This window comes from Tursiops truncatus, chromosome X (assembly GCF_011762595.2).
Source record: "Tursiops truncatus isolate mTurTru1 chromosome X, mTurTru1.mat.Y, whole genome shotgun sequence".
NCBI lineage: Eukaryota > Metazoa > Chordata > Mammalia > Artiodactyla > Delphinidae > Tursiops > Tursiops truncatus.
Window position 1 is genome coordinate 5,923,245 of NC_047055.1, and position 16,982 is coordinate 5,940,226.

The window sequence follows — 16,982 nt, forward strand, 5'->3', positions numbered from 1 at the left end:
AGTTTTCTCCATATAAAACATGAATACCTTCTTAATGCATATACGACTTTGGAGTTAGGATACCTTAGCAACCACTTACTTAGCCCATGAAGAAACTGGAACCTGGAGAGGTGACATGACTCTTCTAGCAACCACCGAGCTAGTCTACGGCCTGGTCAAGTGTGGGATCTACCTCCTGATTCCTCCCTCTTCACAGTATAATTCCTTAGGTTCCTTTTTATCACGTAGTATCCATGCTGAGCTTGCAACTTTTAATGATATATATTCCTTGAGCACTAGTACTCTGTTCTTTGATGTAATACCTTACAGGTTTTGATCTCCAAGGAAATCTGACAAAGATGCCTTAGTATTTACCAAAAATAACACTGGAATTTTTTTCCTCCTCTTACCATAAACCATCTATGTTCTGTATGATACCGAACAATGATGATATACCCCAAGTTCTCAGGATTGCATGTAACCATCTTCTGTTGACACTTACATCTTCCTTCTAGTTTTGGACCTGTAATCAAGTGTATGGTATATAGAAATTGGTGGGAAGACCTTTAGGCACTTAGTTTTGAAGCCTATCTTTAATCATTTAGCAAGTGCAACTTGCAAAGACTTTTAATGCCTCTCCCATTAACATAGAACTCATCAGCATAAAATACAGATTTCCCCGTTTCTTCATGGAAAGTTCTGAGAGAAATGGAAAGTAGATCTCTAAATAGCCCCCAATAAAATTTTTAAACAGCCCTAGATAAACACACAGAGGGAAAGACGATCAAAATTTAAATACTGGTACACATTAAGCCTTCTGAGCAATCAAGACTAGCATCTGGTAATGGCTATTTCAGAATAACTGCTTATCAGAGGCATCAGAGGGTCATGAGGGAAAGATGCTATTTATGGCCATGAACCAAACTGGCTCAAAAGTGATCAAATCGGTATATTGACTCTAAAAGGCACTATATTCCTAACCACCAGGAACGGGAAGATCATGGTCAGATGGGAGAAATGCCTCCGAGTGAGCCAAATTGAGTCTCAAGCCTGCCGCCACCAATAGGTTGTTCACGTGTAGCGAGCACTGAAATGCGAGACCAGGAAAACCCAACAAAGTTACTTGAGGATGGCTGCTATTTTTCAACATAGACATATTTAATATTTTCCAAATGGCAAGGTAAGTTTATGTGTGCTCAGACAAGAGTATGTGTTTAACACGGTTTAGTAGCATCCTATGTAATTAATGTGTTCAAATTCTCTAACTGGGGATATGCAGAATTAGTTTCAAATATCTACTTTTCTGCTTTTTAAGGGCACATAAAAGATTATTTGCAAGGCATAATGTATGCTTTGCATGATTAATACCTCCCCCCATCGTTAATTTTTGTTATATTTAGAAATTTAAGACCAGGAGCAAACATCTGTCAGACTAATTTTTTGCTTTTTCATAAGTGCAACTTTTTAATAAAAATTTACATCTAGATAAACAATCTTCAGATTTTTGAAACTTTAATAAGATTTTAAAAACATGACTTTGAACTGAAAAACATACACGTTTAGCACACAAATATTGTAATATGAATAAACTCCAACTCCGTTTGAAAACATGTGACTCAAATTACAGTTTTAGAAGTTAGTAATTCACATTTAAGCAAGTTAGCGCCTTGCTGAATTCAGCCTTTGTAAAAAAGAGACTTAGTGCATATTGTAATGGCACAATGTGCTTTTGTACCATTTTGTTGACTTTTTTCACCTTATTAAACAAGATCAAGTTCTTGAAAGTTGGTAGATAACGGCTAACTTCCTATGACATGTGAAATTTCCAATGGTAATACAGTTACATTTTGTAACAGAACGTTTTATAGATTTCTTTTCCTATCTTAAAATTTTAAAAGCAATCATTTGTAAGGATTGCATCAACGTCAATTTAGCAGAGGAAGATCAAACTTTATTGAAACTGCTTGCATACAAAATATATTGCACTATAACCAAACAAATGTCAACATAAAATCCAATCTGTTGTTGCTAATATGTACAGAGAATATTGCCCAAGAGCAGTTACATTACAAGGTCATTCTACCTTGGTTAATTATCTACAGTATTTTAAACCAAACAGCTTACAGATGATGTGTGCAAGGTACCAATTTCTGTTTTCAAATACTATACATTCCCAGAATAAATAACTAGAAATCAACATTAATGTTTGGCAATACTTTTAAAAGACTTTTTAATATTCTTGAAATCATGTGCAGTTTGTTGCCATTTTTATATGCTTATTTGTATGCAAGGAAAAGTAACCGTAAAATGAAAATTCAAAGAAACAAACCCACAAAATACATCAGAGGCAGAACTTCGGTTTGTACGGCTCTGTACAGATTCAGTGGTACCCCTACTTGGAGTTATTTTTTAAGAAAAATATAACATCTTAGAGTGAAGGTCCTTCACATATTTTTCCTCTGTAAATCTTGTTCATAAGAAAAAAAAAAAAAAAAGAGAGACTCAAACCCAAAATCCAACACATCAAAAAACTAAAGAAAAAAAGTATCATTTGTTAACCAATCCTAGTCTGCTTTCCAATTCTGCTTATACATTTGGACCTAATATTTCAAAGTTTACAAAACATTTAACCTGCTTCCATTGTTTCTTAGACAAAGTACCTGTACTTCACAGGATTATTATGCACACATGGAAATGACCTTCCTATCTCCCCCAAATAAGCTTGAAATTAAAGTATGAAAAACTTCACAAAACATGGGGAGGACAAAATAAAAACAGCTCTAATTTAAAACTGGTCATCAGGCCAAAGAGAAGGCATATCCTACTAACTTTTGACCAGGAAGATTTGCTCCTAGCTGAAAATGTTTTAGCCTCTCTCAAATGAAAAGACAGTTATTTCTTCTCCTGTCTATATAGAAAAATTACACATCCCTCTCAATAACACTATTTGTCAAACTTCAGTGCAACAAAACAAAAACAAAAACAAGTCTTATTCTTTATACTGCCTAACCTGATGTTTATGTAAGAAAAAAAAATATGGAAAGCATGCATTCTTCTATAAAGTACTAATGTTTGACAGGGTTTGCTACATCTTTTAACATTTAGTGTTTCCAACTTATCTTCCCTGAACTCTGCATCCAAATATAATATTCCTACCTGCCAAGATATAAAAAAGGCACAGATCATACAACTTTTTTTTTGCTAATGAAAATGACAAACGTCACATCACACACATCTCAGGGTCCACTAAAATACTGGAAAAGTGGACCAAAACATAAACTGACACAGGACATGAAATGTCATTGGCCTTCCGTATGAGACTGAAAACAGAAGTGTAATATGATTACCATAAATGCTATTTATTCAGAAAAACTGAAATGTACCAGTGAGTTATCACCCAACGCAGGGTAACGGTCCAAATTAAGAAAGAATACCACTGCTTGGTATTTAAAAAATAAACCAAACGAAAATCCTGTCCTGAAGTGCTAAGTATACTTAATTACTTAAAAGTAATGTTTCAGGGGCTTCTCTGGTGGCGCAGTGGTTGAGAGTCCGCCTGCCGATGCAGGGGACGTGGGTTCGTGCCCCGGTCCGGGAAGATCTCACTATGCCAGGGAGCGGCTGGGCCCGTGAGCCATGGCCGCTGAGCCTGCGCATCCGGAGCCTGTGCTCCGCAACCGGAGAGGCCACAACAGTGAGAGGCCCGCGTACCGCCAAAAAAAAAAAAAAAAGTAATGTTTCAAAATTTTAAGATCTGTTTCTTTGTGCAAATCTGAAAACTGTTGCTTATGGCCAATATGACAAAAAATAAAATTCTTAACAGAACTGGTGTTCATTTCATGCCCTGTGCCACCTTGCCTACTATTTGTCTTTGGCCTAACAAAGTTTCTAATATGGAATAAGAATTACGGAAATGGTATAGGGAATATAACTCCAGAATTATGCCGTTTAGGGTACTCCATTCACAAGTGGTTGCTGACCATCCGCGCTGTCTGGCTTTTCCTTCTTCTGGTTACGATCTTTACCCGTACGCAGCCGGTTACCTTCACCGGAGGTATTCTGTAATGTTTTAGTGTGGACACTCCTTTCATTATTGCAGTCAACTCTGATCTAAAACAAGTTACAGTTGTTATATACACAGACCATATCCTACTGTAATCTGTAATTGGCCTGATGAGAAATTTAAGCCCGAAGGGTAAATTCCACATCTTAAAAGGGGGATATGGGGGTGAGAATAGAAGAAGTGCAAGAAATTATGGTCAGGTAGGATCTTTATTTGGTTTCTGATTTTAAAACACTCTTCTTTAACTGGAACACACTGGTCATCTCACTGTGTCCAAAGTTAGATAAAAACTCACAATCCTGCCATGTCTTCTTCTAAGCTTTAGTTAACATCTTTCTGTCTATCATGAGTATAATTAAGTTTCCTTACACTGAGGGCTCTCACTGTCTTACAATAAAAAAAAATACGAGCGTTGGTTTCTAGTAGCTTCAGTAAGGCTACTTACTTGCCTTCAGTAAGGCAAGTCAGATGATCATACAACTTGAACTCTGAAGAATAAGAATGGTACAGGGAAATTTGAAGACACTAATGTGTGGAAGAACTGGAATCCCAGGAAGAGTGTAGAGATGAATACAATTTAAAAAATAATATTCTGAGATTTATGCAATATTTTAAGTGCCAACACTGAACACTTAAACACTGCTAAATAGACTTCTAAATGCTGTACAAAAGGAAGATAATATTGACAAATGGGCCTAAAACAATTACAAATATTGATCTGCTTCAAGTGCAAATGTGACATATAATCCCAAAATGGTTTGCTGTAATTTCAAAGTGTGTTTAAGTGTTGGTCCTGGGTGACTGTTTTAACTGTTGGGTTGTGAAGAGCGGAATTATAAAACTGGTACATAAATGCCTTACATCTCTGTAAGGCACATGTGTGTGCATTATTTCATCGATCTCTATCTACGTCTAAGGTCTTTTCTATGCTGGTCCTTAAGAACCAGCCAATGGTTAACACCTACTTACAACCGCTATGAATTCTAAGAAATACTCCATCATGGAGTTTCTGCCCTTAAAAATCATCTCTCACTAATCTTGGGTATTGGTCCCAAACCAATCCATAGGCATGAAGGAACCCTAAGTACTTGGATTAAGTCTTCAGAATTAAAGAAGCAGCAGAAGAGAACATGGGTTCTGGGAATCAGATACCAGTATTCAAATATCACTCTACCGTATGCCATCTATGTGATTCAATCTTTCTAAACATCAGTTTACTCACCTATAAAACAGAATAATAAAACTTTTTACACTTCAGGGGGCTGCTGAAAGATTAAGTAAGATAAAACACACACAGAGCACTCAGCAAAGGTGTCTGTCTGGACACGCTCAGGGGTAATTTTCAAATTACTTAACAATGGGTTCGGCACAGGTGATTACCACTTGAGATGGGGTTCTCAGAATAGAGGCTGGCTGTATATAAGCAGCTGACTGATTCAGCAAGTACCAGCTGAGTGTCAACAGCCCTGTGTATCATGATTATTACCCTTGAGCCAGACACCTTTTTTCCCTTACTTTCCACTCAAAGAGGACACTCTATCCATGTAACTCAGGGGAGGAGGGACCCACAGGGCTGACGCAAGTCTCTCTTGGTTCATTCCTGGATGTTTCTTTTCTTGGGCAGTTGGTGGGGGGGGTGGGGGGGCGGTTGGACCACCAATGTGGTATTGAAGTCACACTGAGGCTGCAAAGTCTTCAGAAATACTGAGACTGCATATTCTCTCGAGAAATCTTCTTTGTATACTTGTCGCAAAGGACTAAGACTGCCCACAAATGTAGTGTTGAAAGGAAAATATTTCAATGTACCAAATTTACAACCTTTGAACATGCTCAAAAATCAAGTAAAATAAACTCATACATCTCAAAGTACTGTAACTCAAACAATTGAGATGGAAAGAGGCACACAGGTTTACCTGGAGGGATCCATCTGCGGCTCTTCCTTTAGCCTCTCTTGGATTACGTGGACGATTATCTGTTCGGGAGTGATCATCGTTTCCTATAGGGACGTTTTTAAAAGGTTCGATGGTCACTGATTCTGACATGCTTATTGGAAGTTCTTTGTTCCCCCATCCTCAATTTATTTAGATCCACCACAGAATCTAACATAGGATCAACAACCTAGTGATTCCAGTTACACACTGGCTAATAACCTAGCATGCTACCAAGGAACAGAAAATATTTCTAAGGCATCACAATTCTGCATCAGCTGTTACAGGTCAACCTGAGCTAATGATCAGACTGTGATGTTTAGAATACCAGAAGAGGTGAAACTAGTTATCAGTGTTAATTCATGTATTTATTCTATGTGAACCAGAGGGAAAGGAAGGCTGTCTAATATTGCCAATTGCATGAGCCTTTCCCATGGTGACCAGTACAAAACCAGAGAAATGGGGGTCTTGGTAATACATCACTGAATCAGCAAGGTTCTTCATAGAACTTCAGACAGCTGTTACAACTGACCTTCATTTCTCGACTAATGAAAACCTCTGTACCTTTGAAGCCACCTCCGCGTCCTCTTCCTCCCTGTCCTCTTCCTCCACCTCCACGCCGTCGCCCGTCTCCTCTGCGCAGGAAGTTCTCCCTCTCTTCCTCTGTTGGAGCTAATGACCAATCACTGAGTTCATCTCTGTGGTCAGATTCTGTTTCAGAAGCATTTGATGCTTCAGAATTAGTTCCTATCGAGAGTTAAAAGTTATATACCGTTGTCCGACTTAAAAAAAAAGTTAGGTTAACAGAAGCTTCCAGAGACGTTTCAGGGGTAATCCATTACTCTTCCCAATTTATAAGCCCACCAAAGAGTATTATCACCTTCCATTTTGTAAAACAAATTATCTTAAATTCAAAATGAAGGTCTCCACAATATTTGAGGTAATTTTTGTTTTAAACATTTTTGGTTCTCATTAAAAAAAATAAAAGATTTTATTAGCCATCTAAGTTCAAACCTGAGTATGCCACATCATTAAACAGCTGTGCTCCTTTAAACATCTGTGCTCTCTGGAGGAAAAGTTGTCTACAACAGTTAAATGCAATACCTTGATCAACAAAACCTCTATAAAGAGGGTTCCTTTTAACAAGGTTTGGCCCAGGCACAGAGGGGAATGCATACATTTTGGTCACCTCAGAGAGGGTGGCAAAGGTGGCCACCATGGCTACTATCTCAGGGAAGGGTCTCTTGTGCGATAAGGGATTGGACCTAGCTGAATGGGGATATGCTTGCCTGATGCTTGGTCCACAACCTTCCCTCCCACTCCCACTGGGATAATTGATCATTATAAAGGATTTATTGTAATAAACTTGTTATGCCTGAGGGTCTGGGTTAATGACATAAGGGATGGGAGTGGGGAAAAGAGCTCCACGGTGACGGGGGACTTCAACAGCATAAAGAACAGACTGCTGGGAGAGGGATTAGGGGTTAGGTTCAAGGTTGGCCTTAGGAGTAGGTGTCTCTCTCCCCGACTCCAGAATATCAGCTCTACTACCTCTCTCTCTTCCTCTGTTGGAGCTAATGACCAATTATAGCTTCACCATTATAGCTTCATTCCTGTGGATCTTGAAGGCTTTTCCATCTTAAAGAGTTCCTTTTTGAAATGCAAATATTTGTGAGATGGATTATACCTTATACCATCATAAGCAAGTTACATAGTAGATACACAGTTGAGCAAGAAAGACAGTAGGCACTGGCAGTGGGACAGCGTTCAATGAAAGGTACTGGGAGAGAAGAAAGAAGCACTGAAAGAAGAGCTGAGAAGGCAAAGAGAAGCTTCGCCTACTTCTTGACTGTGCCTAGGGCTGACTTTGGCCATGCCACTCAAAATCACCTGACGAGCCACAGGATGCAGACCCCTGATTTACACAGTCCATCCAGCAAGTATGACCAGCACATGCCTGACAAAAAATGAGCCACAGTACACAAATGAAAAAAGTTTTGGCTATACAGTAATAAAATCAGGAAAGGCCTTAGGAAAGTCATCAACGTACAAGGGCTTAAGCAGATTTATCCCCAGTCAGAATGTGGACAGACTCACACCTGCCCTGTGAACTCTATGTGTTATTATCAGGTTTTTACTCTATGTCTCTTGCAACACAATTTGACGCACTGTGAATTGGAAACCATGTAGTGAGAAACTGTTATAATGGGGTTCTAATGAGTATTAGAGATTAGCAGCTATTAAGTCTAGGAACAGATAAAGTTACTGAGTAAAATGCTTAGTTTGTACCTGAAGTATATCCAGGACCGCGTCTGCCGTGCCCCCTATTTCTGTAAGGTCTACTACCTCGACCCATTCCTTGACCATCATCAGTCACATAGCCTTTTTCCTTATCTGTACGATTTGGTGGTGGTCTAGAACTAGCTCCAATCTGTCGCAACTGCTCATCAATTTGTAATCTCTCCAAACGCAACTGGTCTACTTCCTATTTAAAATATACAAGATAACAGTAAAAATAGTTTGACATTTTACTTAAAAATACCTTTCTCCTTTTCATCAGATAAAAAGTATACTGGAAATATTTCAATTTCAGTTCTAAATTTATAGTAAACACTGTTACACAGAATTATCAGGAAATTGAATGGTCTCCTTAAAAATAAATTTACTATAGATAACATATTATTGATGTCCAGAATTAGAGATATAACAAAAATACTAAGCATTAAAATTATACTGATAGAATTTAAAGTTATTTAATTTGGCACTATTATCCGATAGATCTGCTAAGGCACAAATATGCTAGTTTTTGGACCTCTTGATAATAGGATATTGAATAAAACAACTCTAAAACGTATGAATACAGATAAATGACATTTAAGGTTTAACCAGCTAACCTTAAAAATCACACATTGTAAATAATCTTAATTGAAATAGATTTGCCACTTAATATCTTAATTAACAAAACATTGAGTCTGGGCCATCTTCTGCTTTCAAAGAACATATACTATGGCAGGTCTTTGGACGTGACTATACAATTAAGAAACAATTATCTTCGATGAACTGAAAATGTTTATATTCCTTATATAGGGGAACTATTTAATAGTTGACAAAAACAAGTTGGATATCTTATATCATGCCTTGAAAACCTCTTAAAGACTACAACTCTGCTAGAACAAGTATGACGAACAGTATAGTCAGTTGATCAAAATATACACCTGGGGTCCATTAACAGACCCTCACACACAATGCTTCCAATATGTTGGGTTCTGTCAAATCCAGATGAAGTCTCAATTCTAACCCTTCTTCCAATCTACCCATAAGCATCTATTTACTAGCCATAGGGAACTGGATCCACAACTAGAGTAGCACTGGGTGTCTCAGTCAAGCAGACGCCGTCATAGGGACCGTCCACATGAACAGTCACTGGGGAAGCCTCTGTAAAGCTAGGTTCCTAAAATCTTGGTTATGGCAGCCTCAGGAAAAGGGCAGGTAAGAATCTAGATGAGCTTCATCTGTGCTCTGAACCAGAATTTGTTTTACAGAGGACTTGAACAAAGAAGAGACTGCAGCGGAGTGAGTGGCTTACTCCAAAAGTACAGTTAGAGCTCATGGAATGGGTGTATCTTGCAAAACAGAATGGTAGTCCAGGTTATCCCACTGGGGCAAAGCAGTCACCTTTTGGTGAGAGATGCCAAGCCCACTCGAGGGAAGATCTGGTGATGGAAAGAATGGCAACAACAGGACAGCTGCTGATAACCAAAAAAGATACTCAATTGTGAAGAATAAATCAAAAGATCTAAGGAAGAACATTAGTCAAAAGAACAAGGGACTGATACAATGCAACCCTAACTCTCCAGGTCTTCAAAATTATTTAAGCTAAGAATATGAAGAAAAACACATACAACAGATTACACATAAAACACACTTTAAAACAAAAGTGAATAAGCAAATCAATGGGGTATCCTATCCATGCAAACCTTGCTGGATGAAACCTCCCCACTTGCAATTATTAACTGACCACCATAAGAATGATAAGAAGTGCCTAGCTATTGTATTTTCCTTCCTTGTTTACATATAACTATAAATTATTTAATTTTATTTCTTTAAGAAATCAGCAAAAAAATTCTTATTAAGATAGCATCATAAATAAAATAGAAACTTGGATTGCTTTAGAAATACTATTTAGTACCAGTTACAATGTATTTTTGATACATATGGATACAAAGAAGAAATTATAAAAGTGACATGGGTGAAATTCTATTCTATCGAATTACAGAACATTTGGCCAAAAGAAATTTTAAAAAGCACCTAGTCTAGGGAGGTGATTTGCCTATAGACACAGAGCTAGTTCATGGAAGAAGAGAGACCCCAAGCAAATCACTGGATTGCCAATCCAGTGCTCTTTCTGCTATGCCTTGCAGCCTCCTCGTTCCTGCTTTCCAGTTTGTAAGCTAGAGGAGGCATAACTGTACAAATACTAACTAAAATGTGCATTTATAAAACAACACAAATTGTTTCTATTTTGTAATAACAGAGTATAGAGAAAATTACGAAGGATAAACATTTAAACAGAGGACTTCATGAAACCCTGGGATTTCCTTGATAAATGACATAAAAGGGACAACAAAGGCAAGTGTTACAGACACGAAATTTGTCCTGGAAAAAACTCACAAGGGCTAGAAAGGATCAATGGGATGAAATGTATTTTTGACAGGATTGTCTAAAGTGAGTATAAGGGTTTAACAGAAGAATAATGGGAAATAGGGGAGTTTCTTGAGAACTGGGATACTGGTCCTTAAATTTATAATGATGGAAAACTGACGTGTTTTCAGAAGGAATATAATAAGCTAAACGAAATGAACATTTTTTTCTATTATCTTTTACAGGTCTTTGATTATCATGTCCAGGCTAGTATGAAACTTAATTGCTTTAAGACTTACTATGGAGTTTTTATATTTTAGTGCAAAAGGTTTCAACGTTAAAGTTCTTCCTGTCCTCACCTTTAAATAGTTCAGGTGATAATCCAGAAGAACAGTGGCATTAGCGATGCTGTCTTTTGTTCCCACAAAAACAAATGGTACCATACCCTGAAAAAGAGATGGCAACAATAATCCTATAAAATTAATGGTGAATTAATCTGAAAAATGCAAATAATGACTAAATCCCTAGCACAGGGTCTGACAAACAGTAAGTACATGAAAGTTTGTTGAAAATATAAACCAATACCTAAAAACAAAAGTAGTTGGTATATTTTACCCACCTACTGTGTATAAGGACAGATCAGTATAGCAACCCTTAAATCCATCAGGTTACTATGATATAAACACTACTAATAAATGTTGGTAAACTCATAAATTATGTAACTCAAAATTATATAAGCTTTAACATGAGAAGCATAAACAAAACGAATACTTTAAAATACTCTAAATCATTTACTACAGATTTTATCTAGATCAAATTCTTTAAAAAATAATTCAAAATTAGATACCAGGGTACAAAAGTAGAAACTAAATCAACTTTGCTAGCCGAGTCAACAGAGTACAAACAAAACACAAACAAGAAGAATAAGAAATTAAAATGCACTTAGTAATTATTCTGTGGGGGGAAAAAAAACTAGGCACATCCATGAGCATAAAATTTAGCATTTCAATATACTTCCATAATGCGCTCTGAACATAGTAAAGGACTGAATCATCAGGAAAGTTTGATCTCTCTATGGTACTACTTTAATATAAGGATAGATTTTAAAAAAGGAGTAGACTAAAAATGTATACTTCTAGCCCATCAGTACAAATGAGAAAAAAACTGTTTCTTGTCACAGTTATAGGGAAGCCTAGGCCAGTTGTGCAAACTAATAGCTGGCAATTATGACATTCAAAGTTAAGAATAATTCAATATTCAGCTACTGATGAAATTCACATGGTTACTGATATTCACAAGTGACTAAAGAAAAGCACACAGGAGCTTTGATGTAGATACATTAGAATTCTCTAGGTGAAGTTTCTAGGTGTGAGAAGCCAAGAAGCTTACAAGTATCACCCTTTTAAAAAGAGCATTCAGGGCTTCCCTGGTGGCCCGGTGGTTGAGAGTCCGCCTGCCGATGCAGGGGACGCGGGTTCGTGCCCCGGTCCGGGAGGGTCCCGCATGCCACGGAGCGGCTGGGCCCGTGAGCCGTGGCTGCTGCGCCTGAGCTTCCAGAGCCTGTGTTCCGCGACGGGAGAGGTCGCGGCGGTGAGAGGCCCACGTACCGCATTTAAAAAAAAAAAAAAAAAAAAGAGCATTCATTTGATAGGTGTGGGTACCGCTGGGCTGCTTTTGTTTGCTTGCACTCAGTACACAGAGTCTTACATGCATGTGGGGTTGAAATAGGTTTTTTCTTTTTCCTTCCACATGAACATGGCTGTTGATAGGGTACAAAACTAAACAATTAGGAAATACTGCTTGCAGACTGACATCCATCTGGTAAGCAAGGCACTGCTTCCTAGTAACAACCACCACCTAATGAATCAGGTGCCATTGAAAACCCATGAGCTTCACATGGATTTTTTTTTTGATTGAATAATATATGAACTATGGAAACAATCAGGCCTATGACTCAGATCTTTTTTTCTCAAAAACATTTCTGACGGTTGAGTTTTTTCCCCAGCTTTGTTACAAAGCAGTTAACCATATTATTTTCCAAAATGCCCTATGATGAAATGCTACGCCCTTCCCCCTGGATCACATATGACCAAAATAAGCTTGAAAATCCTATGTCACAGATTTAGTTGATCAACTGTGGAGCAAATAATGAAAAAAAATTCTCTTTCAACATTTCCAAACTGTTGATGTGCCCAAGTGCCACTCTAATTTAAGCACATTACTAGTGGACCAGAATGGTTAAATTACGACAAAGAAAGGCAAGAGCAGACACCAGGAAAAAGTGATTTCCTGTTCTGGGATGAGAACTGGCCTGCCCAGCAGAGAGGAATATCCAATCTACTTGCGGTTATATTTCTTTTTACAAAATGGCATTTTTGCTTTTAATCTCTTGTGAGTCATAATATTCTCCCCATAAACAGTTCTCACAGGCCAGGTTGAGGGCGGGTGTCTGCCCTCAAGGAACTAACAATGTGACGAGATAACTAGTAAATATCTATGTAGTAAGCGCTACGATAGGGGCGAACACATCGGAGCATGAAAGGGGGAAAGGCTCTTGAGCCCGTCAGGGGGAGGGGACCTATGGAAAGTATACAAGGAAAGCTGCACAAGGAGTACGGTCAAAGCAAGGTGGCAGGTTGGAGGAAAAAGAGTGCGCCAGGCAGAGGAAACATGTGCATACGTCTAGAAGCAACAGAGAGCAGAGTAGTGTTTCAAGAACTCTAGGTACTTCAGGTATGGCTCAAGCCTCTCTCAAGTACAAGGGAGAGGAGTGGTAAGAGATGATATTGGTCAGGGGACTGTGAAAGAAAGGCCCTTATTATAAGCAACAGGAAGGAATATGAGCTTCTTCCCAGGGCAATGGGTCCACGAACCCACAGACACTCCTCCACATCCCCCAACTCTGACGATCATTTGTAGTCTTTCTTAACCAGGGGAATAAACATTAAAATATAAAATTAAAATGTATTTTTCAAGGAATGTTTTCCTACCTGCCAAGCCTTGAGTTCAGGTTTCTGGGATTCCCCTGCTACAATTGATGAAACCACTAACACCTAAAGCAGTATAAGGAATGCAAGTGATGTCATTAACTATAACAAACGATACACAGAAGCCTGAACGCAGGACTTTCACTGCAGGACTTCTAAATCCATTTCTAAACAATTAGGTTAGTTCAAATATTGAAAGTCAGTTTTAAAAATATGGTTTTAAGTAGTAACTTATGCATCTAACAGAGGGTACATTTTGAGCTACTACAACCTGTAAAATTTCAAGAGCTACAGCATGAAAAAATAAAAGTCCACCCTCAAAAGAAAAATGTGACCACTGAATGCAACCCTGTATTTTATGTTTACAGCATAAGATTTGTCACTGTGAATAAACTGAAGAGTAGTTATCACTTTGGTTTGTAATATCTCATAAGCTGGCAATCAGATTTGAAACAAATATAGCATGAGTAGCCTTATGAGCCTAACCACAGAAAATACCCAAAACACCAACTGTAACATTTGGGCTGAAGAAATGACTTTTAGTATAATTCAAAGTGACCATTATTTCTTACCCTCTGGACTTTTGTGCTGTTAGGCTGAGAAAAATGAGTGCTGTTTTCCTTTACATCTATATGCTTTTTTTCTTCTGAAGGAGTAGGTCCAACCCTTGAGTTACTGGAAGGTAGGGAATTTGGTGGCATAATTTCCTTGGTGAAAAACACAAAACACAAAAGAGAAAAAAAAAGGACCAATTTCTAAGACTTTATTTAGCTCCATTATTGTACCAATGATCATATTTTTAAGAACAGAAGCTATTATAAACAGTCTTGGTAAACAAACTTACAGAATGCAAACATTATGCAGTAAAAGCGCACAAAGATTCAACTTCAGCTAAAAGAACCTTGACAAAAGACTATGAAATATATGAAAATTATGGCAATTTGAAAGGATTTTATTTTAAACAGTACCATTGTACAGAAGAGCACGCCCTTACCCCCCCACCCCAAATACTTTAAAAAATGTAAAGCACAGAAAATAAGCAGACACACAAAGTAAAAAAGCCAAAGGATGAAAGCCAGAAGACCTAACTAGTGTCCCAATTTTGTCTCTGTCAGGAACATTAAGTAATATATGAAGAGTGCTTCAGACTTTTTTTTTACATTTGTGATTACTCATGTTGAAGATCAAGAAATAAGGCTTAAAGGGGTTAAAATTACTAATCCACAATCACAGCATTAGAGAATAAACAGAGGCCGTTATCTACAACTGCAATTAACTGGAATGCCTGATAGACTTTTTACATTCACATTATGTGCATATTGGAGGCCTCTAAGTTACTATCTCAAATAAGACAATAAAAGACTTTTACTTTTATTAGAGAAACCAGAAACATACGCACTAGAAACATACCTCTTCTTGTGGAACATTTTTCTCATTTTCAGCTTCAATTCTCACCCTCACAACTCCTGACTTGTCCACAATCTCCTGAATCAGTTTTCCATTTTTTCCTATTACTTTGCCTAAGGTAAGAAATGAATAATTCATGTTTGGTTTTAAAAACACATACCTCAAACCAGTAAGCACACCCCACCATAAACGATCACATTTTATATATACGTATAAAATTTCATATAATTTCAGTTCTTTCTTTCTTTCTTCCTCCGTATCTGTCTGTCTGTCTATCTATCTCAAAACCAAAACAGAGACTCTTTTCAAAAAGACAGAGTCAAACTGGCTTTCCATTTTATGAGGTCATCATTGTTCAAACTCCTCTGGTCAGGTATTAGAGTTGATTAATACTTGTGAACTGATAATACTTGTGAACTGATACGGGCAATTTTGAATTTTTAAGGCAGTTCAAAGATAGGCTCTTATTTGGCATAAAAGGGCATATTTTAAATGTTCAGGTATAGTGGCGTGTATCATTCTTTCTGCAAAGTTCTATAAAAGGAATTAAGGAAAAGGACAGATAGTAGAAAATACATTGGCTTCGTTCTTTGACAATTTCAATTCTATCTGTACCTGATTGAAATCTGCTTCTTTGCCCATGGCAAAGATTTTTAGAATTTTATATGGCATATTTATAAAAGGTACTCTAAGTTTAAAAGTGGCTTAAGCAGCTATAAGTACATCTAAAAGTACACATTCTTCAGGCCAATGTGTTAGTGGACTACTACTCTTGTGCATTACTCACAAATTATATTAGTATGTTAGAAGGTAAAGGGATTAGTCAGAGTAAAAGATTAAGAAATCACACTTTTAACTTAAAACCACAATGGAAAAGCTTAAAACCAATTCAAGATTAAGTTTTATCAGTATCATCTGTTAAAACTCCAAAGACTTCAAATACCAGTAATGAATGGGCACTCGATTCTCTCTCATTTTATAAAATTTAATCATATACTTAACTGGGAAATGACTGCTTTCACAGCCATCATCATGCATTAGTGTAAAGCAAGACATTACAAATATTAAGAACAAGGGATTCTAGAAATCTACATGTGAATTACATCTGATTCCAAGGGCTCTCCCAAGGTTCTTAAAGCACCCAGCACTGGCCACGCCCATCATGTGCTTGCCCCACCATTTCACCTGAGGTAGGGATGGGGAAAAAACTGGAATCGAAAATTTGCTGAGCCGATCCTAAATAAGAATGCAGGGAAAGCCCTGTCAAAGCACAACCTTGTGGTTCTTCTAATCAGCATAGCCTTGGCACTCTTGCTTTGCGTGCCAGCCTCACTCACCCCCATAACCTCTTCTGACTGGTCATAACCTGCATGACTGGTCAGTGGTCAGGGAAAAGAACTGACACCACTAAATCAGGACTCCTGATTTAGGTCTTTCTGTCAATTATTTCAGCTCTTCTTCCCTTCAAATGAAAAGGGGTGGAGGAAGGAGAGAGTCTTCCCATGGTTTTTTTCTTTATGTCTATAACACTTATTAGACCAATTCACTGTCAAAGTGGGTGAAAAACAAGCAAATTTTTAGAAAAGAAAGATAAATCAGTGTACGTACCAAAGAGAGTTTGTGGGAAATAAGAGAGATCATAAGTCATATTGTGGGACTTGAAAACTCATACAATACTTATTAGACATCTCCCTATAGATCTGCCTTGCCAAATTTTATACAAAAACGCTTTCTGAAAACTCCCAACATTCCCAGTGCTGGAAGAGACAGCCTCTAAAACAGAACTGTCTTATTTTTCTAGGTAGGAACAAAATGAAAATCAGGCTTTCTGGTGAAAGGTCACTGCTGGGATCCTCTTCTGTTTAGGTAAGACCACAGGTAGAATCTACTTTTAATAGCAAATAATCCAATTCTACGTTACATAGTTATTTCCAATTCCCAACTGACAGCTTACTATAATTCTGCTCTACCGAACTG

At 37.7% G+C, this 16,982-nt stretch overlaps 1 protein-coding gene across 10 annotated transcripts in view; it reads right to left on the reverse strand.

Annotated features, from left to right (window-relative positions):
* Positions 1-1,474: 1,474 nt before the first annotated feature.
* Positions 1,475-16,982, reverse strand: part of FMR1 (fragile X messenger ribonucleoprotein 1) — a 36,501-nt gene continuing 20,993 nt past the window's right edge. Inside the window, exons 10-17 of one of the 10 annotated variants that reach the window (XM_019939264.3) lie at positions 15,009-15,118; positions 14,171-14,305; positions 13,602-13,664; positions 10,971-11,057; positions 8,260-8,455; positions 6,535-6,642; positions 5,956-6,038; positions 1,475-4,038 (exon numbers count right to left, since the gene is read on the reverse strand). In XM_019939264.3, the coding sequence (XP_019794823.1) occupies positions 3,928-4,038; positions 5,956-6,038; positions 6,535-6,642; positions 8,260-8,455; positions 10,971-11,057; positions 13,602-13,664; positions 14,171-14,305; positions 15,009-15,118 (893 nt within the window). In that variant the 3' untranslated portion in view covers positions 1,475-3,927. Of the gene's footprint in view, positions 4,090-5,955; positions 6,039-6,533; positions 7,545-8,259; positions 8,456-10,970; positions 11,058-13,601; positions 13,665-14,170; positions 14,306-15,008; positions 15,119-16,982 lie in introns of those variants that run through there. The other 9 variants (XM_019939262.3, XM_019939258.3, XM_019939259.3 and 6 more) reach the window with 9 other exon arrangements.